The sequence below is a fragment of the Tachypleus tridentatus genome, chromosome 8 (assembly GCF_004210375.1).
Source record: "Tachypleus tridentatus isolate NWPU-2018 chromosome 8, ASM421037v1, whole genome shotgun sequence".
Classification (NCBI taxonomy): Eukaryota; Metazoa; Arthropoda; class Merostomata; order Xiphosura; family Limulidae; genus Tachypleus; species Tachypleus tridentatus.
Window position 1 is genome coordinate 38,985,628 of NC_134832.1, and position 27,603 is coordinate 39,013,230.

A 27,603-nucleotide genomic window follows, 5' to 3' on the forward strand; every position below is an offset into this window, starting at 1 on the left:
CCCCCCCCCAAAAAAAAAAAAGAGTGAAAGGTGTGATAAGTTTGCTCTTATTTTATTTCGTAGTAAATATTATACGTTTTACTTATAAAATATTTTATAGTAATAGCATATGTAAGGCAGGTAATTAATGTGATCCATATTAGTATTTGGTATTTTCATCGCGAACACCACTTTATCTACACATGGGTTAATATATCTGGTCAGAAGCCCAAAATTAATACACAACGTTTTCTAATTTAGAGCAGCAATCGATAAACATTCGTCACATACACGGTTAACTCTTAAATTAGCACAACTGAATATCATTATCAACACGCCCATATCTGAAGTAGCGAATTGTATTCAAATGCATATTTCGGGCTCGAACTTTAGACTTTTCCTTCCTTGGCACGCTGAACAACCCCAGCCCCATAATGGTTACCGGATGATAAAGATACTTATTATTTTATATACTTCGTGTAAGTTATTACACATTTACTTCCATTTCCTTATTATCTGCGCGCCAAGATTTATTTTCTGGAGAAATAGCTAACGCATGCTTATATTGTTCTGAAGTTTTATTGAACAATTCCGCACTGACGACAGTTTTCACACAGAGCCATTGTTACCAAGTAAGAGAACTAATATATTCTAAATTGTTGAGCTTAATTAGTTCACCAAAATGTACAAAAATGCTGTATAACTTAAACTTGATACTATTTTTATGCGTTTCAAATTTACTGAGCGATATTTAAGCTTGTGGAAAACGGTGCATTGATTGATTATTTGTAATTAAGCACAAAGCTACACAGTTGGCTATCCGTGGTGAGCGTAGCCCAGATAATAAGGAAACTGACGGTTTCTAGTAGTGTAAGTCCGCAGACATACCGCTGTGCTAGTGGGGATCACGTTACAGGAATGTCACAAAATATTTATTATACAGGAAACCCTCTAATGTACAAATTTTATTTTCGTGTCGTTTAACATTTTGTTCGACTGTACGATCTTTGTGTATTATGTGATTTACCAACAAAGTTACCAATAAAGGTAAATATTACGTTTTTTTATTTATTAACTCACACCGAAATGTTATGTTTTTGTTTTTTTTTAAGTATCAAAGTGTTTAACAAAACTATTGTATATCAGTTAAGAGTTCTGTACAAACTTGTTTAATTTGATTGAATCAATGTGTTGAAAATTTGGACTTGTCCTGTCTTTTTATCTTGCAGTCAATAGTACAACGTTTTTGAAAAGCTTTTATTAAACCTCTGAATACTTTTAAAAACATTTTGATTGTTATTGTTTTTATATCAACTGCTTCTGTTTGATATTGAGTAACACAATTAAAATTAATTAGAATATAGCTCAATTCTACTACATTCTATTATTAGCATTAATGATAGTCATATGTTTACTTCTATTTGTGTCAAATATGGCCTAGTAGTCAGTGTTTTCGGACTGTGAATCCGAAAGTTCAAATTCACGTTTCATTGCTGAAAAAAGTAACGCTCTTCGAACATTGAAGTCGTGGGTGCGCCATAATATTGACAAATAAACCCCAGTATCTGGTTTGACAAAAGATGTTGGTCACTACTATTGACTTCCTTCCTTCTATTCTGTTAGTTCACCATAATCCTAGTGTAACTTTACATGAAACTCCATGATAACAACCACTTATAATTTTTTTATAAAAAATAGACTAAAAACATTTCATTCAATTTTATATATCCAATAGTTGTATCTGAAGACGCTGACCGTATAGAAGAGTCCGAATGTAAAAATATCAGTGACAAAGTGACTGATAGGGGCGATGGAACTGGTAAGAGTAAATAAATATTTGTACTCAGCTCTTAGCACAGTAATATATACTGTTATAAAAATATAAGACCTTCAGTAATGGTAATAAGTTAAATTTTCATAGCAATAGATGGCGAATTATTATTATTATTTTCACATCATGACGAAACACAACGGACCGTTTGAAATTTTTCTAGACTTATTCCTTACCTGCTTAGGTACCTCCACTGAGCGCCATCATGCTCCTCAGTTGAAGCCTAAAATAGTGAACTGCCTCCAAACCATTCATTTACAAGAGAACTATGAACACTGGGTGAATATTCTAAAAGAAGAGAATCGTTGTACAGAAGATGCAGAATCTGTTACAGTCAAAAAAGATGAAGAAGACGATTCTTCCACTGCAGAAGAATGCTCTCTCTCGGATGAAATGGAAACTATTCACGAAGAAGTTCGTCAGACATCTTCCAACTCAATGTCTAGGGTAAAAAAATTGTCATCTACTGAATATAATAAGTTTCGAACACGATACTAATGTAATACAAAGGGGGTGTACAGAAAGGACCCTAAACGTCTAAGGGCAACACCGAATTTAAGACAACCTAAAAGACATTGTCGGGTACATTGTCTTATTTATTTTTAAAGAAAATATTTAAAAGCTGAATTCTATAGGAAATTAAAGAATTCCCAATAAGTTTGACAATTATTATCAATATATTAAATTTAGTGTTACCAAACGATATAGTATTAAAACGTCTAAATCATGGTTGCATCACAGTTTTCCAGAATTCTTCGAGTCTACATATTTCGAATAATTACAGGAAGGTTGTTAGACCTCGTTCGATTCTCCTAACAAAATATTCAAGACCATTTTTACATGAACTATATTAATAATAATGTCAAAACGTCAATGATGATAAATGAGTTTTATCTCACTGTCTAACAAAATAAAACAAAATACGAGGCAAGAATTTAGGTTTAAAAACCTTTCAAACTTGTTAGAGGTGACAGAGGTGAAGCCAATCGAATTTTTTTATTGAGCTATTGGGCTTAGAATTATTAAAACTGGGTTAATATTGGCAAATCTGATTGGTATAACTGATTTGAGACAACCTAGGTTCGGAACGTCCATAATACATTTGAAAAACAATATGTGGTATCAGATCCAACCTCGGGGTGTTATCGCGGTGCTTAGATACCTTAGCTTTTCTTCGTCTCTCTCGTGATGGTGGTTTGGACTGTTTCAGGGTTTAAGCTTACTTAAAGATGATTGTGTTCATGGCAGATTTGAAGATGCTTCAAAATTTCAGGAGTCCTGGGAGCTATGAATAAGGGAGATTCCTTCACAAACTAAACGGATGGCAGGAATCTATAAATCCAAAGTCGGGAAGTTTTGTTGTGGGGGAAATGATAGTGTCCCGAGAAAACCCACTTTCACGGTCCAGGCGCAATATGCAGGGACCGTGGCAGAGAAAAACCCTGGACGGAAAAGATATTCAGTGATTGAAAAGTCGAGGGCTAGTGTTTGGAAGATAGGTGGATTCGGGACGCTGTAAACTGGAAAGACGCAACCGTAATCGTCGATGGGTATATAGGTGTGTGGGGTCGGTTTCGTTGAGGAAGGTTGTTAATCAGTGGTGAAAGTTTCTCGGCTTGTCTGGGTAAATTGATCAGCAGAGGGTAAAGTAGAGTGTAGTTGCACTTAGGTTGAGAAATTTTTTATTATTTAATGTGAGGGCTTTAAGTGGTGAGGCTTGTTAATGATTATCACTTTCAAAGATTTTCGACTTTAAATTAATAATATTGTAAATAGTACCCGTAATTGAGGATAAGATACGCTGTTGATTTGGGTTGTGTGATGACCTTCATGAATTGATCTGTGTTGCCAGATAAAAGTAAAATAACATAAAACAATATAAAATTCATGACAAAATTCTTGATTAGAGGTGGGTAACCTATGGCTTTTAACATTGATTATATTTACTGGAAGTCTCCCCATCAATCAGAAACATGGATAAACAAACCAATTATAATATAGCCTCCACAATCTACCAGAATACTATGATCACCGACAACACCATATTATACAAAGCAATGTAGCATAGATAGTAGGACGTGCTTTCAGTGACGTCCTTTTACAGGCCTTCTGAATTTCTCCCTGCGAATGTTTCAGTATCTTCTACAACGAAACATCTAATGGAGAAACGGGAAAAAGACAAGAACAAAAAATCAAAAACAGTACAAGACTTATAAAAACAAAACTCTGTCATTGCAACGCACATCATATCAAGTGGACCAAAATAAATTAGGAAAACACTAGAAACATCTACACACGCAATAAAATATTCAATAAATAGGGATTCTGTATTTGAAATGAGTAATCTGTGGTTATCATGTGTTAAATCTACAGTAAATCTTTTCATCAATTAAAAATAGTGATAAACAAACCAATCATAAACACACCCTCATCAAAATACCATAAAGAACGATACACACACTAACTTGAATACGAAAGGCAGAAGACTTTCTAAACGTCGTCTTGTACATTTGTTTCTACAACACACAGTTGCCATCAATTCAACTAAATTTCATCATGAATACTTTGCCTAAACCTTCTATGAAATGATTTTATAACTAATTTTTATATTGTAACAATTAAGGAAGATACCTTTTTTAATCTTTTTTATGTATAGTTAAGAAGACGGATAATGTTGTTTCTCTCATTTTTACATATTACACAATAAGCCCTAATCTGTGGGTTCGTGTGTATAGAGTTTTCGAATCTATGTCACACTTCTTAGACTATATTATTAAGTAACTAGTACAAGTTAGGTTTTGTAATGGAATAGCTATTGGTACTTCTTTTTCTTATTTACTTATACATTTTCACCGAGTATTATATTATATTATTGGTATTATATTCAAAGTATCTGTTATGATATTCTTCTTTCTCCAGAGTACAGCCTGCTGATACCCAACCACACGGTTGTATCGGGAAACATGTTATTTTTGAAACACTACGGTTGGTAAAAGCCGTTTGTCCACCGATGAAGAATTGTTACAATTTCTTCTCTGTTTGTAACGTGTGTTGTTCCAAATGTTAAACTCCCTACCTTTACTATCGCCCATCTCTGTAAGAAGAATAAGGTTGAAAAGAAGTGTTAGACACAACTTACATCAATTTTAATTGGTTGAGAAACACGTTACAGGTTGTTATTTCAAATCTGAGACTGTGATATAGAAAGTCTCTGTTTCGACTAAACGGGTTTCAATGTAGTATAAGACGTATAAAAACTAAAATTAACATTAGACGATGGAAGTAATGTTAGTGTTACTGAGTTTGTGATGCTTGAGTTATTTTAAGGAAGAAAACTTGAAAGGTAGCATTTTCTACAGGAAAAAAGTCTGTAGGCTAATATGTGGCTTCAATTCATAAAACTTTCAACATTACTTTAGTTCAGAATTACTCCGTTTCAGGCATCTTGTAAAATTTAACCATGAAAAATATCATTTTATTGTCTTAAGCTAGTTCACATGTGTTTGCTGCATTTATAATAGATATTACAAAGTGCATCTGATAAAAATTTATCAACTGATCTATATAACCATAAGTATATTTGTGTGGTATCTCCTTGTAAATATTAGTTTTAAAGTGATTGTTCAGATTTCTAATACTTGGGATAACCGTAAGTGTCATATTTTTGACACAGTTGGTTACAGTTGCTCTCATATGAAAGTGTTTAACTTTTGACAAAGTTCGATCACATCATTGTCATTATTATAAAAATAATGATATCAATTGAACTTTGCAGTAGCTTCTCCAAACGTCACGTGAAAGCTTAGTGTCCCAAGAGTTTGTTATCACAGTGTAATGTTACGTGGCGTGATTTTTATTGAATTTGGTGGAGATACACAAACTAATTTATATGGCAGTATGAGAAACACCATGAACGATCAGTTTTCTCTTTCTTGAAAATCGAGAAAAACAGTTATAGTTTGTACTAATCTTACAAGATATGTGTTTCTAATGGTAGAGACAGCTTATTGCTTGATTAAAACTGTTACGTCTGATGAGACATCACAAGGTATACTTCTGCATATCAGTATTTTTGAAATGAAAGTGTTACGTCTGATGAGACGTCAAAAGTTAAACTTGTACTGTTAGAAGTAAGACATCATAAAGAAATTTTTTGTGTTGTTAAACGTATGAAGATAATTAACAATGATATAACAGTTTTGACATTGAGGTAAACCCCCACTTAAATATTGACAGGTGGACTTTCAATTTAAGATGGAAGTTTTCTTTCAAAATAAAAGGCATTGTGCAATGGATTTAAAACATTATTTTTAAATAGGAAATAACAACCAATATTGTTTAAAAGTTTTGTGTAGACATCTAAGGAATTGAATTGAATGCTTTGTTACAAAACTGGATCAAAGGTCTTAAGAAAGCTGGCACCATGTAATATAATTGATAATTTGAAAGGAAATTTCGTGAAAAATAACAATATCTGGGATGGTTGTGATATTTAAATTACGAGTAGTTCTTTCAACATAAGTAACATTCAAAATGGTATGTTTGTTTTTGAATTTCGCGCAAAGCTACTCAAGGACTATCTGCGCTAGCCGTCCCTAATTTAGCAGTGTAAGACTAGAGGGAAGGCAGCTAGTCGTCACCACCCACCGCCAACTTTTGGGATACTCTTTTGTCAACGAATAGTGGGATTGACCGTCACATTATAACGCTCCCACGGCTGAAATGGCGAGCATGTTTGGTGCGACGGGGATTCGAACCCACGACCCTCAGAGTACGAGTCGAACGCCTTAACTCACCTGGCCATCCCGGGCCTAATATTCAAAATACAAACATTATAATTTTTTTTTTACTTTATGTATTTCTTTATTTTGGGTCAGACTTGAATGTTTGTACAAACCTTATGTGGGAGGAAAATGAACGTTACTTTGTACAGTTTCTAGATATCACATTTGAACCGATACAAAAACACTTCGGTGACTTGCTTCTTTATTCCGCCGTTACTTTATAAACTTTTGACGATTTTCATCTTATTATTTTGGTTCAAATAAATATTAACAAGTTGAATCTATATGCCTCTCTTTTTGTATATTTGTAGTTTGTTTATTGAACCCTGTATGACACAAGTATTTGTATTAAACTGGTAAACATGATGTTGGAAACCACAAATTTTATAATCTACCAGTGTTCTCTTACATTTAATTGTGCTTCAGATTTCTTATAAAACGTTATAAGACAATTAGTTCAAAGATAATTTTGACGAATCGGTGTCCGAGACATGGAAGGTAATGTTGGCATCATTGATATGAGAAAAAGAAAAATATTTTCTTTATTTTTTGTGTGAAGTAAAGTCTCACGTTGAGCGGCCGTCACAGCTGTAGTTGTTTAACTTGTTGATATACAAACAGTACTGAATTTTGTGTTACCCGCAATTTTGGCTACAATTTAAGAACGAAGAAAAAATTATCCGAAGATAATTGTGAAGTGAATAGGATAACAAACACAATTGAAGGAGACGCTAAATATGTAACCTAAATGCATTTTGTATATTTTATATATCAAAACTTCCAGAAGAATTGGCAATAGTTTATCTTTTAGGTTGTTATAAATACAATCTGTGTAATATTTGTACATTTCCTACGTAAATGCTCTTACATATATTGTAACACAGATCGTACTCAGGTTTTGCACGTTACTAAGTTGTTGTATCACAGTTTTATTTTGCGGTCAGTGTACATATACAGAACAATTCACAACCTAACAAGTGTCATATTGTTCGAGATTGAATACAAGTTATAAAAGAAAATACTAATTAAGCTTTGCAACATGATTTGTATCCATATTTTATGTGAGGCCCAGAACGATGACGTTTGTGAACAAAAACTAAGGACTCGGTGACAGATTGACGAGCAGAACGTGATGGTTTTAACTATGTATTTTACATACCTTAAAATACTTTTCAGTCCTCCTGCTGTTGGCTTTTTGTTCCTTGACTTGTACGTCCTTTATACTGTACAGTCTGCAAGTTTACAATCATATATTCATTAAAAGTAATCTTTCATTATGTCACTTTTGTGTACACTTCTATGTTAGTGATTTATCAAAATTTAAGTGTCATATAGGATTCATTCACACTGTCAGTTATTTGGTGCTTTAAGAAAATAAATAAGAACGATAATCCTTATAACGTTAAAAAAATGGAAGAGTGCACTATCTTTAAAGTACGAAAGAGAGCGCTATAAGAAAAACAAAGGAAATAACAGCTATTATTGCTGTCGTACATTTCTTTCTAGAGCAGAAAGTGGTCAGAAATATTTCAGGTTTCTTCCGTCATATAAGTTATTAATGTTGTTGTTGTAATAGCTTTCTTTTTCGCTTTTGTTTGTCTTTGAGCTAGTTTGTTAGTGAAATATGTCGAATAAATTCATTGACAAAAACTGAAAATTGGATACAGCTGTAAATTTCTTTAATTCTACTGGTAATCTGTTCTCTCTCGGTATTTGTTGTTAAACGATGTAATAAAATTATAAAAAAATATGAATATAAATATAATTTTGTCGATCTTCAGCAATATTTCATTTGTTTTTCTTTGAATTTTGTGTGTGGTAAAACAAACTGAAGAACATTTGCAAATAACATTTTTTATTATTGAAAAGTTTTGATGACATCAATTTACTATGATCCGTCTCTTAAAAGGATCAAAAATAGCTACTAGTTCAAATTCACGTAAGATAAACAATTATTTTTACAATATATTTTTAGAAATAATAATAACACTGTAGTTTAAATAACTCAAATCGAATTAGATACCGATATTTTGTTGTTGTTTAACTGCATATTTATAATTTAGTATATTTTATCGTTGAAAAATTAAGCTCTTCTCTGCGTTTACTTTTAGAATAATTATATTATCTACACAGGTATGACCACATAAAGTCTTAAATGAACTGGACAAGGTTTTGTAGAACGAAAATCTGTTTCGAAAGATTAGTTTTCAACACAGTCTTGTACTGATCGTTTTTTCAGCTCATAACATTTTCTATCAAGGAACTACATGTGACTTTTTTTTTTTCAAGGTAAGCTCATAACTGTGAAAAATATGTACACATTACACAGCTTTTACTGTCTAACTGCATGTGTTCATCTTCATGGTGGCTGTATCTAAGGTTACTTAATAATACCAAGATGTTTTCTTATGCATTCAACCAACACGAACCTATATGTCAAATATCAGCCAGTTTTTCAATAAGACAATGAAAAGTATTTAGAAAAAATGAGTTACATATTCCACACTATAGGGTTCAACGGGCATTTGGATTGGTTATAATGTTCTTATTCACACTCAAAACTTATGCGTGAACTTTTTAGTCTAATATCACGACAATCTCCTTCAGGTATTTAAAAAGAGTTACGCCGGTTTATTTATAGTGGGGGGAGACCTGAGCTAGCCACCGAGCAAGTCAGACGTGCCAATATGCTATTCAGAACGAAACGTTCATCCTCGCCAGTCAGGCCGTTAGTGCCGCCTGTAATCGTCGACGGCTTACCGCCGAACCTTACGCCGTACCAAGTCGCCACGTTGATCGCCCGAGCCAAGCCTGGGGCAACCATCGAACCGTCCAGGACCCGTATTTTACGCCGGGGAGGAATCCTCATCCAACCAGCCACTACTGCAAACCAAACCTATCTGTGCCAGCCATGGAACACTGAATTTAAAGTAAGTTGTTCCCCAACGAAAAGTCCAGTCAATCTTTATTCTGTATTCCTCAGGGGCGTCGACCCATCAATTCAACCAGAAGAAATTAGACAAACCATAGAACCCCAAATACAAGCCAAGGTATACGCAGTTCATCGAATTTATTCTAAGAACAGTAATCATCCCACACACTTCATGAAGATAGTGACAACATCGAAGTACAGTGCCGACTGTATTTTACGAGATGGCTGCTATTATCATATATTTCATTTTAGAGCCGAACGCCCACATCGACGACCACTCAAGAATGGTTCAAACCAAGCACCCAGATATCGCAAACAACCAACGGAAATCTTCCATCAGGAAAATACCAAAATACCGCCGAGTCCAGACCGTATTAGAAGAAACACGAAGACGGATTCAGACAACCCGACTCAGAAGAAGACAACACCCATTGCTGGCAACACGCCAAGTTCCAGTAGTTCAAGAAAGAAAATGGACAGTTCCTGCCAGACTTCAATCCTAATTCCACAGAACTCAACAACCAGCCAGACTCAAACCATTACGAAGATAACCATCGACGCGACAGCACAAACTGAAAAACAATCTACCTCCACGCAGAAAACTCAAACCAAAATCTCGAGAAGAAACAAAGCATCACAGACCAGCGAAGAACAACTCACCGAAGAACAGCCAGTAGTTCCACCACCAAGACCATGTTTCTCAGTTGCACCAATGGGCTTCAAGTGTGGAAACAAGTTCATGATGAAGTTGCCACCCGATCTATAAGACTGCAGCTAACAGTTTTCACGTACACCATCAACGTAGTTCATCAGTTTTTTGTTTTTTTTTGTGGTTTTTTTTGTTTGGTTTTTTTTTTCTTTTCTTTTTCTTTCCCAGCTACTTCCGGGCTCGGTCTGGGTAGATTATTCGGCGCCCAGGCCGTGAAAGTGGGTTTTCTCGGGGTACTCCCGTTTCCCCCCACAGCAAAATCTCTGGCATCGGACCTGTAGGTCCCAGCCTCATTCTGAAAGGGGCTGTTTACCCAGTCAAGGGTATCTAATCAATTACAGTAAATTTTAAAAACCAATTCGCCAGCCGCCAGGGTTCTCCATCCTCGAGCCAAGGTCTGGCTCACTTCACTTTCGCTGCTTTCGTCCAGTTCTCCCGTCCTTCCTCTCACTCACAAATATTTTTGAAATGTTAAAAATAAAGTAAAAATTCCACGGATATCTTAAAACATTTCTCATGTAAGGGGACGAAGAGGAACAACAAAGTTCCTGAACACCCCAGTTGGGGAGAGAACTCTTCTGATTTCTCTCTCTCTCTAAACTGAACCCCTGCCACGTTAGTTTAGTTTAGTTTATTTATAGTGTAGCACGTCATCGTAGATACAGATGGTAACATTTTAGCACAGATGTATCTGATTCACAACGAAGTTGACAAAGCAGTGCTGGCACGGTTATTCATTTTCGACAGGAGATTTTTGGTACAGCTCCTTCCAATGAAGAATATTGCTATAAAATAACAAAGCTTAACATAATAAATAAGCAACACTACCTAATGCTCATTATGTCTTTTCTTTAATATGTATAATTTTGGAACTAAAAATACATACATTACGCTTAAATATTACTATTTATTTTATTCTATATTTATTCTATATATTATTCTATAGGTTAAAATTAACATAATTTCGATTCTTGAAGTAAAGTTACAGAGAAGAAAATTGGCTGCACTGAATACATAACAAACACGTTTCCTAAACTTTGAAGTATATTTTTGGTCTTAAAAGAACACCCCGACGACTAGTATATTTGTTTGTAGTTAAGTATAAAGCTCCACAACGGGCTGTCTGTGCTCTTCCCACCAGAGGGTATTGAAACCCTGATTTTAGGCATGCCACTAGGAGCAAAACGATTAGAAAACACTTCATGGAACTTCTTTTACTAAATTTTCTTCTCTTGCGGTAAGTATACGGACTTTGAAAAAAATGGGGTTTGATTCCCAACAGTAGATAGAATGTGAGTAGTCTGTTGTCTAGCTTCGCACTAAGAAAACAAAATGAGCTATATACATTGTTATGTATATTTAGTATAATGCATTTATTTGACATTTTTTTAATATACAAAATATTCAATACTGCAAAATTCTGTACAGTTGTGCATAAAAATAAGTAATTCATATCTTTATAGATTATCGATATCTTCTCTACCGGTTTTTCTCAATCAAAATACAAGTATGTAATTGTAAAAGCACATAGTTAATATAGTTAATATCATGGTATACAACTTTTCACAAGTTTTTAAACTCCTGAAGAAGTACATTACACGCTCAGAAAAATAAACAATATATTTGATGTTTCTTTATTACCCTTACAAGCTTAAAAGTAAGCTAGTAAAAACCTTTTAATAAACTTAAGTTATTTCAAAGATATTTTCTTTTTGTAATATAAGAAAAGTTGCGAATACTTAGTTTTATTAATCGGATTTTATTTATTGATTTATTTATATTCATATTATTGAAAATCAATTTTAAAATAAACGGAGTGACTAGTCTCAAAATCTTGCCTATATCAAGACAGACATTTGTCTACTTATGAAATGTCTACTTCCAATAGTCTTATTTACCTTGCACTCATACTCAAGGCAGACATAGGGGAAGAAAGAAGTTATTGATGCATAACTAACAACGAGAAGTGCATGCCTTTAAAATCTGTCATTGCAATGTTGAATAGGACTAAGACATACGGAGAATGTATTACACCTAATGAATTATTTCCATAATACACGCAATTACTCAACTACTACATTAAAAAAAACACAACTAACATGCCTCATGAATAACAGATTATGCACCTTTTTTTTTGTTTTGAATTTCACACAAAGCTACACAAGGGCCAGCGCTAGCCGTCTCTAATTTAGCAGTGTAAGACTAGAGGGAAGGCAGCTAATCATCATCACCCACCGCCAACGCTTGGGCTACTCTTTTACCAACGAATAATGGGATTGATCGTCACATTATAAAGCCCCCACAGCTGAAAGGGCGAACATGAACCGAGTGCCTTAACCACTTGGCCATGCCGGGCCAATTATGCATCTGATGAATAGAATACACCTAACATATCGAATAATACACTGAATGACTATAGTTGGAATGTAAAGGAGATAAATGAAAGAAAACTTTTGTCGCGGAATCAAAACTAATGGTAATTTCATATTTTACCTTATTAGTGAGACAGCCGAGAGATTCGTAGGCACTAAAAAACTGGTATTGTCAGTTTGAATAAAACTGATAAAATTGCTTCGATGAATATGAATACAATTTTATATTATATGTATATACATAAAAAAATCACAAACAATAATTTCTTTTATATATATATATATATGATTAATAAAACATTATGCTCGTCTCCAAACTGCAAAATATTCTCATAGTCTGAATCATGTCCCATAAAAATAATTAAAGTATTTCACTAACTGTTGCATTTAAAATACATTTTGTATTTTAACAATAATATAACCACAATGTAAGAGCGTAACTTTAGCATTTTTACAGTTAAGAAACGTAATTCTCATAAAACGCTCTTACTGCAAAATATTTTTCTTTCTTAACATAACTTGATGATAAATGACTTCGAAGCAACAACACTTTTTAACTTTGACATAACGTCTCAGTGATTTATAACACTAAATGATGCAGAAGTTTTGACGTTTTTAGAATTGTTGATCTAATGGAAAAAATTCATATCGGTACCTTGTTCTGGAATGTATCACGTAATACTTATTCAAATTATCCACTCTTCCTGGTTTAACAAGCTTTTGAAACACAAATATCAAAATTAAACAAACATTTCTTCATTTATAATTAACTCTTTTATTATCTCCACTTTATCTTCGAAAAATGTATGTCCTCAGCTGGAAGATTATTTTGGTATATGAATATCAAAATTTATTTTTATAAAAAACAAAAACACTCTTATTTGAATAAGTTTGAAATAATTCCCACAAATGTTCATCATTTTGTTCTGCTGCTTCTATCTTGACAAAGCACATCTGGAATACAAACATTTGATGATTAGACGAAACTCTCGTGTTTGGAAGAATATCTCTGAAACGAATCCCACAGTTTCTCTTCAACAATTTCTGTCGCTTCTAACTTAATGAACTCTTCCCTTTCACAGGATGTGGCGATTTTTTTCAGAGCTGCCTGCAAAAAAAAAAGACATGAAGTTGAAGAACAATTTGCTTATTTTAATCTCTACCTAGATCTTGCATTAACATGCAAGGTTGAATTTGTACCACCTAAGCTTTTATACTCTAATTTATGATGCTTTCATTTATCAATATTGTATTTTTTCTTTTCTACGTGTGTTTAAGTCGTGTTTAAACTTCATAATTCGTTGAAACCTTATCTACAATATCAAATAGACATAGATAATTCATAGATTTTTTTGTTTCACTCAATACAGTACAAACCTTACGTCTTCTAAGTTTTGTTGAGACTTTTTTACGCGACATAATTATTACCCAGACTGCATTAATTACATTTCAGTATCACTTATAAATTTTTACTAAAGTAATTCTAAATATATACATACAAAACAAAATTTGTTTACAAAGTTCAAAATGAAAAAGAAATTTTTTTGAAGTGTTGAACATCAGTATCAGTGATAATGAGCAGAAAACAAATAAGAAAAAATGTTTGAAACACATAAGAATTATTTTAATTTTGTGTAATTAAACTTGGGTCTAGAGAAATTCTTGTTGGAAAAAAAAGTGTATAAGCGCTTACCAAGCAAGCAACCAAAACTGAGTCACTATTATTTCTTTCTGTTTCATCTTTACAGAGACGAACTAGTCGTTGAACCCCTAATGATTGAAAAAAAATTCTGATTAAGTTGCGAAAATATTGTTTAAAAATCATTTCTAAATTACTAACTAGATTGCACATTTGCATCATGTAAAATCAAACATTTCAAATAAAAGCTAGAACGATTTCTTGTCACGTTATCTACAAAACCCAATTGTTTCCTGACACTAGGCAACATTATTTTAAAAACCGTCTTATCTAAAATAGATAGAAATGACATTTCAACATGTAATACAGGAAGAAGACACTCACCGTTAACACATTTGGTCTTCTTTCTTTTCTTTTACTTTGTATTTTAATTATTTAAAGTTTTAATCATTTAATCAAATGTAAAAATGTTTCTACACCACATAAGCTGGAATAAAACGGAATTATTGAACAGTACAAGATTTTATATTACTTAAAATTGGTCTCAAAAACAGTTATAGGAAGTAATAACAACAATTATAAATACGAAAATATTAAAAGAAATAAAACTTTAACTTTGAAAAAAACAGCTAACCTTGCATCTGAATAACTTTAGCAGAAGTTTCAATGTCTGTACATAAGCGAGAAAGAGCTATAGCAGATTTCTGCTGTACTCGTTCACAAGCTGCTATTTCAGCCTGACTGTGAAATTTGGACGATCGAGCTTGGAGGAAATAAAGAAGTAATATAAGAGCTCCACTGTTAACTACTTCTTCACGACTGTTACTAGAACCCGCCATATTAACCATCACTGTTGCTACCTGAAGAAGTAACACAATAACTTGTTTTAATAAGAACGCAATTTTTATTCAAATTATAGCAAATAATAAAGAAACAACTCTTTATCCTTTTTTATTACTTTTTGACAGACTATGTAGCTAAGATAAAAATATTAGAATGAAACTGAAGAGGTTTGATTAAGGTAACCTAAAATCTTAATATGTATCTTATTTCCTACATAAATCTGTATATTTTTAGCCACGATTACTTTTTTAATTTTATCGATCGTGAAAGAGTTAATGATTATTATAATTTTGAAGTGCTCTTTTATATGCAGTTATTTCATTCTTTCTTTAAAATTGTTTAATATTTCTAATGAGTACAATAAATTTCAACTAAATTAAGTTAACTGGTTTTAACATAACAAATGTTTCATATCAATATAAGTTACACGTTTGTTGTGGAGATTTCAAAAAGTACTTGGACGAATAATCTTTCTAAAAGTCGCTGTTTCTTACTTGATCTTTAACGAAGACTGAATTACACACGTCGCCATGACGACAAGCTGAAACAAGGACTTGAGCTGAATGATACTTTTTCAACCAGTCACATGTTGACGTGTCAAGAAAAGATAAATTTGCAAGTGCTGCTGTAGCTAGCAGAAAAACTTCGCTAGTCTTTGCAGAGGAGGCTAAATCTATGAAAAATAAAAGTTTAATCACTTTCTAAATCATAACAATTTACTAAACTTCGTGTTCTAAATAAGAGTGGTTAATTTATGCATGTAAGGAGATCCAAAAAACTGATGACGTATTTAAAATAAACCTGTTAAAGAATGCACAAGCTTCTCTGTATTTGCAGTTAGTCCACGTAAAGTAGCACCACTACTGTCCATCCAGGGAGCGGTAACCTGGGCAACTAGTCCTGCTGCTTCACTTCGAAGTTCGATACTTAAAGACTCCTCGCAGAGGATGTCAGTAATAATGTCCATTCCGCCAGCCTAAATTAGATAAATTATTTAAAATTTGTGAATTTGTAAAAAAATATTAGAAATATTGTACATTCTAAGTATTCCCTATATCGGAGATGGTCAACATCTTTTCAGTGAAATAAAAGTAATATGAACAATTGACATTTGTATAAATAGATTTGTGTCTTCAGTTCCCAAACATTAGAGATGAAACTCATTCTATTATATTATATTCATTGACTTACGAAATTGCTACCATGACCTTGTCAAGTTATTTACTTGGTTTTTAGTGAATTGATACCAAAAATTAGTAGTAAAATAGTTCGTTAATACAAAAGCCCTATCAGTACTTCAGTTATAACAATTTTTACACAAGTAACAACATAAAAGTACCTACAACATGATGATATATTAAAATAATAAAAATGGTAAAAAATTGGTAACCGTTTTCATCAAACGATGGGAACATATATATTTTATCAACGCTCAACTAATCCTGTTTTTACTGGTTGATATCATTCTCCATCAAACGTTGCCAAGAGAGTTTTTTAATACAATCAAAATCCCACTAAATATTTCTAATAAAATTATTTGTTTTAACAGATTATAATCACTTCTAATTAGTAGATTGTGCGAGAATTATGTATGAATCTCATCTGTAACTACAATGAAGATCACCAGTTGCACATCGTACCTCTTCTAATTGATGGACAGCGGAAGGAACAGAACATATTACAGTCAGGGCACGAATAATTCTTGCCTGTAGATGTCTCCACTTTCGCTCCACACAAAGTGCTAATAAAGCTCGAACACCACCAGCCTGGAGATTGAATAGCAGCAAGAAGTGAAAATGCAAGATTACATTTGAGTTTCAGTTATTAAGTTCATTTATAACTTAATAAGTTATAAAATTAAACATAAAAAAAATATCTGTTGCATTGTAGTTCATTAGACTTATACTAAAGAAGCTCACTAATAATAAAGTATCGCTCTAAATAAATTATGAGTTATTAAACATAAAACCTTTTTCAACTGATTATTAGTAAAGAGAAGAAACAAAAATAATATTAATTTGAAAACAGCCCAAGAGTCACTATCAAGAGACACCAACCTTGGCGATTAGCTCACTTATGTGTTCTCCAGTTTGACCTAAACTGTTAAGAGCTGCTATTGACCTCTTCACACAAATATTTTTCTTGCTTTCTTCAACACCCTCTACAATGATCTAATACAAAACAAAAAAATATCCTGGTTACTGTTCCTTGCGATAATTAATGACATAATTTCAACACACACACACACACATATATGCTATTCCTATTACTGATTGCTTGATTGGAATTTGGAATTAAGCACAAAGCTAAACAATGGACTATTTGTGTTCTGCCCACAACGAGCCTCGAAACCCGACTTCTTGCGGTATGAGTCCGCAGACATATGCCACTGGGGGTGAGTACTATTCCTACACCTACCAACGACAATTTGTAGAACGTGCAAAAATATTCCATTGTATAACAACAACTATTTGAATTCAAACATCCACAAGGGAAAGTATTTTATTCTGGCGTCCTTCATCAGATTTAACAGCAATACAATAGAAATGTCACATTTACATAAAACTTATTCTACGTTTATACGCGAGATTGAATAATGTTTATTGTATACTGTTGTCTGTAGTTTTAACCATCTGATCTAAAACAATGTTTCACGTTGTATAAAAAATTTAGATGAAGTTATACAATCTCAAACCATATATTCATATCATGAAAGTTTACTATCGTTGAATAAAAATTCGCTAAAATATATAAAATTGCATATAATGTAAAAACACCTGTAACTGTTCACGTACATATATAACATATACATACACACCTATAACTTTATTATTTATGTTCGTACAAATATGTTATTTGTGTGTATGCATATAAAGTAAAACAACTCAACCGACGTGCTCAAGGGTGGGTGATTAAACACGTGTAACATAATATACAACACTTAATCAAAGATCTTTCATTACCGCTAACTGTTGCAAGTAAAGTTCGTCTGTCAGTTGTTGGAAATATTCTCCAATCTTTTTCAGACGCCCAAAGATTTCTTTCTTAAGATTTTTCTCATCTATTTCGAAGTCACTACATAGAAGATTAGAACTTAACATTAAAACATAGACATTTAGTGGCATACACATTTCAAAGTTCTTACTAAACATTTTCCGAAAACTAAAACTAATATTTCCAACTTCCATTCAATGAGAAAAGTTTCAAACTAAAGATAATTATCAGACGAAAAGTAAAATCAAAATACCGAATTGTGTATCTTTAAGAGCCAATTATAGTTCGGCGTTTCTCAATTCACGAATTGTCAGAAATTGTGTGAAAATATTGTGAAAATACTTTTAAAAAAAGACAGTAGTTTATATATTTTTTTACGAATTGTAGTTAAGCCAGATGTTTTTGAACTAGTTCTATTTACTGGATTGTAACTGACCACTGAAGTTAGCAAATGGATCCTGACTCAGAACAGTTTAAGAACCATTGGTGTAACTGTAATTCACTTAAAAACTGTCCCTATCAAGTGACATAAAACAGAATCTTATGACAGTAATTTTACTTTCCTTCAGAAATAGATACAATATTCTGTCCTTACCTATTGCTGTGACTCTCAAGTTGATTACAAGTCTCTTGTAGTTGATTACAAAGCTAAAGGTGCAAAACATGTATGTTAATAAATATATTATGGTTATATTTTTTTAGATATAAATATATTTAGTTTTGCTTGTTTTGCTGTTGCCGAGTACAAAGATTCACAATGGGCTATCTGTTGGCTGCCTATATCGGGTATTAAAACAAGAGTTTTAGCGTCATAAACTCTTAAACTTTCCACTGAGCTACTACAGTATTTAGTAACAATATTATGTTTATTTCTTATTCCAGTCATCACAAAATTCTCACACTATTAATTTAAATAGCGATACAATATTCACTTTTATTATGCAAAATCATCATATACACTAAATAAAAATCAAATATGAATAAAGTATAACTTTATAATTATAAAGGTCAGTTAAGTATATTTATTTTTAATCTCAAACCATGACTTTCTGGAAACCCAATTGTAATAAAGTCCCTCGTTGGCACACCACTAGAAACTGGATTTCGATACCTGTTGTGGGCAGAGCACAGATAACCCATTGTGAAGCTCTGTACTTAATTCCAAACAAACAATCAATCAATTATGATAAAAGTAAGCCATTATCATTAATTTCAGATCAGATCAGTATTAAAATTTAACATAGCAAGTAATCCAGTTAAGTTACTGTTGTAATTAGGAAAGAAATCACAAAACAAAAACTAATGATTCGAATGCTTTGACTCATCAATTGGTTCTCTCGATTTTAGCAAGCCTGATAAATTATTAATCTTTTAAGCGAGTTATTTTAGTTCTAAGCAGATGCTCCCCAGTGGCTCAGCGTTATGTCTGCGAAGTTACAACGCTAAAAACCGGGTTTCGATACCCGTGGTGGGCAGAGCACAGATAGTCCATTGCGTTGCTTTGTGCTTAATTCAAAACAAATAGATATATTAAGCTAGTAACATTAAATAGTATTAACAATACATAATCATACACGATTATATATATATCAAACATTTTGATAAAGAGTGTTAATTAAACTGACAGTGAAAAAGAAAGAATATAACTTATTAAACACGAAAACCTAATCTGGTATAATATCTTACAATTCATTACATGAGATAAAGTTTTTATGACGCTTTAACTAACATAAAATTAACGTTTCATAATCATTTATAATCCTAATAACAATTACAACTACGAAAACTAATATAGTTGTAATTTTAAATTAGGTACATATTTTATATTGTCATTTAATTAACATTTTATGCAAACATGTAAACGAGATCCAATGACATTGTTATATCTGGGACCTTCACTGGAGAAGACATCATTAATCTCCACAGAATAACTACATCTCAGTTTTCAGCTAACTATGATCAAACAGCTTTCGAAATAAGAAAAGAATATTTCTGTAGGAATATTTGGAAAAAAAGAAAGAGTAAGATAAAAAATAACACTGTCCATTTCTTTTAAAATTAAAAAAAGTCATGGCTACTTAAGCATAATTCTGAACGAGTCAGATACTCGAAATAAAGAATGGGGGAAAAAAAATCTAAACAGACTAACCTTAAGGAAATCTGGTTCCATATTTGGTAGAAAGGTGCTATAATCACGAAGGTCAGCACTCAACTGGCACGCGCTGGTAATGAACTTTTCCCACTGGTTCTTGTCAGCTTTTTTCAGAATGTATGCGAAGTCTCCCATTATTATGTCATTTCTATATTTCAGCGTGGTGATAGAATCTGTTGGTTTACCAAATTTAACACTTAATAACAATCTCAAATTCAAATCACGTCTTATGTTTTCATTTTAAAATTAAAAGACGACCAAAACGCACGTTATGTTTCTTGCCAATGTGAAGTAAATTATTAATAAAGTAAAGTAATATTTTAATTGGATGTTTAACTGTAAAATCTATGATGCACAGTAACTTACCTAAAGCGTTACAAATAGCTAATGCTGCCAGCAGTTCAGGATCGCTTGTTAGACATTTACTTTGAAGAGTACTCAAACACTCAGTTTCCGTTAGCACTCGGATGTCCTGAAGCCATCGATGTACACTAGTGATATCAGTGAGCTTTAAACTACTGAGAAATAAATTAATCACAAAAAATGTATTAATACAATAAACATGCATTTTAAAATATAGAATTAATTCTTCATGACATAACTTTTCTATTTATTGAAATGGAAGTGGTAAACTCACTTGATTGTTGCTATAGATTTAATTCGTTTTTCGATATTATTTAAGATAAGTCACGTAAGAAAATAAACAATACCGAAATTAAGCACAGAGCAGTTTTCAATAATTCGTAATTCAATGAAAAAATACTTTATGTTCTAATATTTAAGCCACCACAACTATTATATGTTATTAATTTATCAAAATGGTTTAAATCATCTATATCAAATTACCTTTCTATAGAAGAAGAAAGGTGATGCCGTAGTAAACTGTTCTCTGGAAGGATTCCTGGATCACGAACTACCCATGGTTTCTCTTCATTAAAATCTTTTTGAATGTGAAAGTTATTTGCGAGTTGAATGTTATCGTTAGATGTCGTTTTATGTTTTTCTTCACTTATGGATTCAACTTTTGGTATGGATACATTATTATTTATTTCCTTGGCAGATTTTTCAAGATATTCAGTCGTGCTTGCATTGGAAGGTTCTTCCTTAGTAGTCTTCATGCTTGAAATATCACAACTCACTAACTGCTGAGTTCTCTCGACAAATCCACTTCTGCTTCGTGGAACAGCCAGATTCAGATCTTTTTGAGAAAATGCATTAATAAGTTCTTCACTGTACCTGCAAGACACGTCGTTACTGGTGTTTTTGTTCAGGTTATTAGGAAGGTGAGTATCCGATTTGTTATGATCTTTTATTTGGATTTCACAACAAATTTTGCTAGTTGAAAGCTGAGAGGACTCTTCATTGTACGCAGGTATGTGTATGTCTGAATTGAACTTGGAGTATAGAGGAGTTTGGCCCTTTGTACTATGATGGCTACGAAGTGATTCGACACCAACAGAAGGGAGTCCAGGAAGTTGTGTCGGTGGTGGTGGGATTTTTATCATATCTGGAAAGAGATTTCTAGCCAATGAATCATGTCTGTTGGTAATACCGTGACTCTTCCTTAAGGGAGTTTCTTCATTTATTAAAACGGCTTCACTAGAGGGGGAGAAGTGAACAGATTTAGAAGGACTTCCACTTGTGCAGGTTCCACTGTTACTTCTTACCAGGGCACCTTTCTTAGGCGTACTTGTATTTGGAAGTTTATTTGGCATATCATGGGTAATGTATCGTGGTGTGGAAAGTCTGGTTTTCTGAATTTCTAAAGATTTGGTTTTCAGAGTACTAGTAACTGGACCTGAATGAAGCTGTTTCTGTGAGAGTGATGTTCGGCGAGGAAATGTGTATTTGGACAATGTTCTTTCAGGAAGCCACTCCCCACAGTCAGTGCATATAATAGTTCGACGCTCTGGATTAGGTAAGGTAAGGTTCTGATGAGCTGTATCTGGGGTCGCTGGCAGGTGGACACACTGCCCACTTGTGATACCGTTGTTTTGATGTATACTTGTTTCACTATAATGGCTAACTTTAACTAAATGATTCATAGATTGATCACAACTGGTCGTGGGTGAATTTATATGGCCCATATACTGATGGTCATTTTGTCCTTGCCTGGAGAATGTGCCGATTGAATCATAATACATTCGGCTTGGCATCCGACGAAAAGAGATATCACTTTTTACAGGCGTTTTTAGAAACATGTCATTAAGTTGGTTTGGATCACATGACAGCTGAGACATATTCACAACAGCATAGTTGATATCCTTGTATAGAGGACCACACGCTTTGTCCAGGGACCGTAAGAAGGATTCACTTCTGTAAATCCGACGGTTCACAGAATCAAGAGCAAGAGTGTCCTCTGTGTAACAGTCACGTGATTGGGCAGACGGTGTTACATGATAGTAAAATGGTATGTGATCTGGCCCAACAACTGGCTTTCTTATGCAGTCATAAGGAATGTTGTCCGTTTCAAAACCAAATCGACGATTCAACTTTCTGCGTAGTGGCCCGAGTTTTTGTTTCTTACTGCGTTCTTCGATCGTTCCGTTGTTTAGAGGCAAAGCCAACAAGCGAGCGCCATGTTGCTGCCTTCCGAGCCACGCCTCCTAAAAAACGGAAGAAAATTTAAGACTTAAATCTAAAACCTTTTGTCCATATCAAATCTTAGTCACAAACGTGTCAGACAAACGTTCTAGAACTGTGAGAACCGTCGAAACTATTATTACCACATATAAAAATACTAAAAAAAGAAGAAAAAGAACGAAAGAAGAAAATAAATTATATTTCTAAAAATTATTCGCAAAATACTGAATGTTAAAGAACACAGATAGATAGGTAGAAAGATACGATTTCTGTTTTACCATCCTACAGGGCAAGGACTCGAAGAAACAAGCTCTGAATATTCTATAGAACTCTAAAACAAAGCATATTATGTGAAAAGAAATATGCTTAGAAAAAAAAAAAGCTAAGCTACATTAATCAAATGTACAAATCACCAAATGTAGCCTAGAAATATAGGCTACCCCTAGCAATCATACTACCCCTGCTAAACCCAGTTCGAGGTGTGGTTCTTCCTTTCACTTTTAATACAGCATCACAGACGTTAAACAGTTATTGTTTGGCATTCCTTTCAAACTCCGGGGAAGAAGACCGTTGAGAACCAACTTCCGTTTCTTTTTTACGTATCTTAGGAAAGCCCTGCCTATGCCGAGCATAATTGTTTAACGCTTTTTTTTTCTTACATCTTATATGTATGTAGAGGGGAATGTACAGGTCCGAGCTTTCCCAGATCATTTTGTCCATGAGAATACTAATGATTCACACGATTCGAGAACAACATTTTCATCAACTGAAAACATACTGAAGAGGTGACTTGTTTTTGAACCAAATAATAAAACTTCTTTTTAAGTGAAACTTTCTGCTACACTCAAGTATATAGATACATTTAAGAAATAACATCTGAGAGAAAGATCAAACGTAAAAGTTTGGAAAAGAAAACAAAGTAATAACTTATAATAATGTGTGTTTTCTTATAGCAAAGCTACATCGAGCTATCTGCTGGGCCCACCGAGGGGAATCGAACCCCTGATTTTAGCGTTGTAAATCCGTAGAACTACCGCTTTACCAAAGGGGACAATTTATAATATAAATAAATTGAGAACAACTCAATTTGTTTTAACAATTTTTACTTCCGTAAGTTTTGACCAACAACATAAATGATTTCAAAGTTGGATTTTCTGTGTTAAAACCAAGTAGGATTTTATAACAAGTCGTTATGTAATTCTGAAATAATTCTATATTAGCATTAGCGAGTTTGCCATTCGTGTCGCTGTAACTACTGCGCAGCTGCTGATACCACGTTTTTCTACAGCTGTTATTAGATTATAATGGGTGTTATTGAAAGAGAGAAACGACGCGCTCTTAACGGTCATTTGGAGTACAACTTTTATATATGTCGAGAACAACAATTTTTAAAACAGCTAAAAGTTTCATTTGAAAAAACTATTTACATCATAAAGTTTTGATAACAACAATGTTGGTTTAAACTGTATGGCGTAATTTAGTAAAGCTGGAAAAGTACTTTAAAACATAAGTTAGAAAAATCCCAGTACAAGCGTTGAAGTGGTTTGTTTTGAATTTCGCGCAAAGCTACTCGAGGGCTATCTGCGCTAGCTGTCCCTCATTTAGCAGTGTAAGACTAGAGAGAAGGCAGCTAGTAACCACCACCCACCGCCAACTCTTGGGCTACTCTTTTACCAACGAAAATTGGGATTCACCGTCACATTATAACGCCCCCACGGCTGAAAGAACGAGCATGTTTGGTGGGACCGGGATTCGAACGTGCAACCCTCAGATTACGAGTCGAACACCTTAACCCACCTGGCCATGCCGGGCCGCGTTTAAGTAGAGTTCAAGCAATAGATCTGGCTAGCATAAAAAGTAAATAAATCATTCACTAAAATTTAACTGACTTTATATGTGTAAACTAAAGATGGAAAATATTTTTACTTGTATCCCTATAACACTTTTCATTTTCTTTCACTTTACTAAACAAAAACATAAATAACAGTAATTTTGTTTTCGTTTTAGTATACTGAATTAATAATTGCATTTCCTTTACCAACGATAACACAAAGAGATTTTGCAAAAAAAAAGCGTAATATAGATAATAAATATAAAGATATATCTAGCAACATGACTAAAGGTTATACCAACTAATAAAACACTTGCTAGATCGTATGCATTAAAAGAAAATTGAATGAAGACTTAGTTTGGAACTACTGAGTATTTAAATTGCCCATCACAAAAGTGCGACTTTCCACGTAAAATTTGCTGTCTTTTCTGAGAGCGTAAACCTTAATTTTTTTTCTACACAAAATGAACCAATTTGTCTCGTGTAATTAATTAATAATTCGATTAAAAGTTATTCAGAATAAGTTTATGAGTTATGTTATTAAAATATACATTTTGTTACTCATAGTAGTTGCTGACCGAAAAAAGCGAGAAACTGGAGGCAACCTTAAAAAATAACACCTGATGACACAAGATATATGGTAATTTCTTATTATTAAAAAACATTCACAAAACTACGTTTTGATATCGAAATGTTTCACTTCTTCAAACAGTATTTTACAAATTGACTGAAAATGAGTTTCCCAACTTACTATTTCTCCATCCATACAACTACTGCTTTGACCCATCCCAAAAGCAACGCAGGCAACGATCATGCAAACAAGCAATGCGCTTAGCCAAAACTGGGGTCTGATCGAGAGATTTGGCTCTTATGAATAGCGCGCTTTCTAAGGCCAATCTCTCCCAAGCAATATAAAGAACTTCAACTGCTAAAACTGTCTATCGATCTGCTTTAACATCTGCTGCGTGCCCGGCGCGTGGCTCATATGTTGCTCACAAAAGAAGCACGCGAACTTCTCAGCGTGAAAAGCATGGTGCGACAGCAGCCACGTGCCGCTTGTCGAGGGAGGTGCAAGACAACTAGAAAGGACCTGTTTATTATAATATTATAATTATTCTCCCCATAATTAACCTGCTTTCCTTACGTTAAGCAGATGTTAGATGAAGGGAATCAGTGGTGGCGCCAGGATATTTTCGTTGGGGGGCTGAGGTAAACTGTGGAGGGGCTTCCCAAAATGCCATCAATATGAAGTATAGATGGTAAATTATAATAATATAAATACCAAGGTACATTTCATTATTACAAATTAGAAATAATCTGTTTATGAAAATATGCGTATATGTAAAAGAGGAAGCTCTCGTTAATTCCACCCAAAGTAATACATAATAATAAAGAAAATTAAGATTAGCTTAGATTGAACATTTAATATACCATTAAGAGTAAAGCTACAAATCAAAAGAAATATAACATAAAGACATAGTTTACATAGCAGAAACGAATTATCCCATGTGAAGTTAATACACTCTGAGGAAAAGTAAGGTCACTATGAGGCTAACTATCTTTCATCATGTTGTGTTTATAGTCAATATTACTTCAAAACAATGCGCCTGTTTTGGTGATTGGCAGCAAATGTGTCTATAACAGTATCAATATCGAGTTGTTTTGTCCTCCTGGAGTTTACACATATGACAGCAAGGTTGCTGGTGCGATTGTTACCACTGCTGTTGTGCAAGTATGTCTTGAGAAGCTTCAGACATGAGATCTATGTCACTTTGATGTTAATTGTTAAGCAACAACGACGATTGTGTTTTCCATATTTTATGAATATATTTAGGTAACAATATTGGGGGGCTAAGGGGGAGCTTGGCTCATTTTGGTGCCGCCACTGAAGGAAATTGTGACAAGGCTTTGTTTGTCAACGAGCGAATCTTACTAATCAACTCAAGGAAAAATGGTACCCATATATGCAGGTCTATATTTTTTTTTCTCACAGATTCAAGCACTGTTATTTATAAATGCTCAAAGGATGGTAATTTTCTCACAGCCTGGCAGATCTACCACTAATACGGAAAAAGTACTAACCTAATCTATGAAAACTTATCAACCATCTTAAGTCTGTTCGAGATGTATTCAGTTTAAATACGATATGGTCCGACATTCATCCTATATCGTTAAACACACACGTGCAGCCGACTTCGAACCAATTAAACTGCACTTTCTAACCGAATCCTGACCTTAAACCAAGTAAACTTATTTTATGATCTGGTAAAAACTGTTTCATGTGAAAGATTTAAAAAGATGCCAGGCATATCGTGATGATTTATTTCTTTGGGCATATTTTGCATCGACTCATCAGTGTGCCTTGGAAAATGACAAACAGCTATTTCATAGGCGTCAAATACTTGTGGGTCATTCCCCCACAAGAAAGGTGCAAGATATGTAAGTTTAATTACCTTTTGAGTTATCTTTTCCAGGAATAAAGAAAATTCGACACCTCTAACCCAGTTGATTAATAATTTTAGCATTACAAAATGACTACGCTTTGACTGTTGCATAATCATAGTGAAAACCTATGGATATTTATTAGACTTACACTATTCTCAAAACTTATAGATTATAATACACAGAATGTTTTCTTTTTGTTTGATTTATCTAACCCTATGGTTCTTAAACCTTTTTGTCCGCGAACCATCTGTTTTATTTGGGGTGTGTATTTCTTTGTGTTGGTGGGGAGTCTATATCCTGCTGCTTTCTTTTAGTAATTATGCAGCATTTCTACGAAACATATGAAAGAAGCCCTCGAATTACAGAAAAATTAAGCCGTAATATAAACTGGTATCATACAAATATTAAAGATGTTTAATTGATAATTCATACCTATAACATCGCGAAAATATCAGTTTATGTTACAAAATTATCAATAATTTACAATTATAAATATAAATAACCTCAGA

General features: G+C 33.5%; 2 protein-coding genes across 4 annotated transcripts in view; one reads left to right on the forward strand and one right to left on the reverse strand.

The window, feature by feature from the left end:
* The window catches only part of LOC143222208 (cGMP-inhibited 3',5'-cyclic phosphodiesterase 3A-like), a 247,057-nt gene extending 238,706 nt beyond the window's left edge, over positions 1–8,351 (forward strand). The window contains exons 11-13 of one of the 2 annotated variants that reach the window (XM_076448339.1): positions 1,715–1,798; positions 1,995–2,257; positions 4,730–8,351. In XM_076448339.1, coding sequence (XP_076304454.1) covers positions 1,715–1,798; positions 1,995–2,257; positions 4,730–4,744 — 362 coding nt within the window. In that variant the 3' untranslated portion in view covers positions 4,745–8,351. The remainder of the gene's footprint in view (positions 1–1,714; positions 1,799–1,994; positions 2,258–4,729) is intronic. The other variant, XM_076448338.1, reaches the window with a different exon arrangement.
* A 3,251-nt stretch (positions 8,352–11,602) lies between these two features.
* On the reverse strand, positions 11,603–25,637 carry LOC143222211 (uncharacterized). 2 transcript variants are annotated; one of them, XM_076448340.1, is made up of 13 exons: positions 25,401–25,637; positions 21,082–22,841; positions 20,602–20,753; positions 20,233–20,408; positions 18,679–18,731; positions 18,053–18,164; positions 17,147–17,260; positions 16,730–16,855; positions 15,891–16,065; positions 15,584–15,762; positions 14,881–15,106; positions 14,301–14,377; positions 11,603–13,715 (listed from the first exon to the last, which is right to left on the reverse strand). In XM_076448340.1, exons 1-13 carry the CDS (start codon positions 25,461–25,463, stop codon positions 13,584–13,586), a joined length of 3,345 nt encoding a protein of 1,114 aa, XP_076304455.1. In that variant the 5' UTR covers positions 25,464–25,637; the 3' UTR covers positions 11,603–13,583. The 2 variants fall into 2 exon arrangements, with proteins under 2 accessions (XP_076304455.1, XP_076304456.1); XM_076448341.1 differs by lacking the exons at positions 18,053–18,164; positions 18,679–18,731.
* Positions 25,638–27,603: the final 1,966 nt, after the last annotated feature.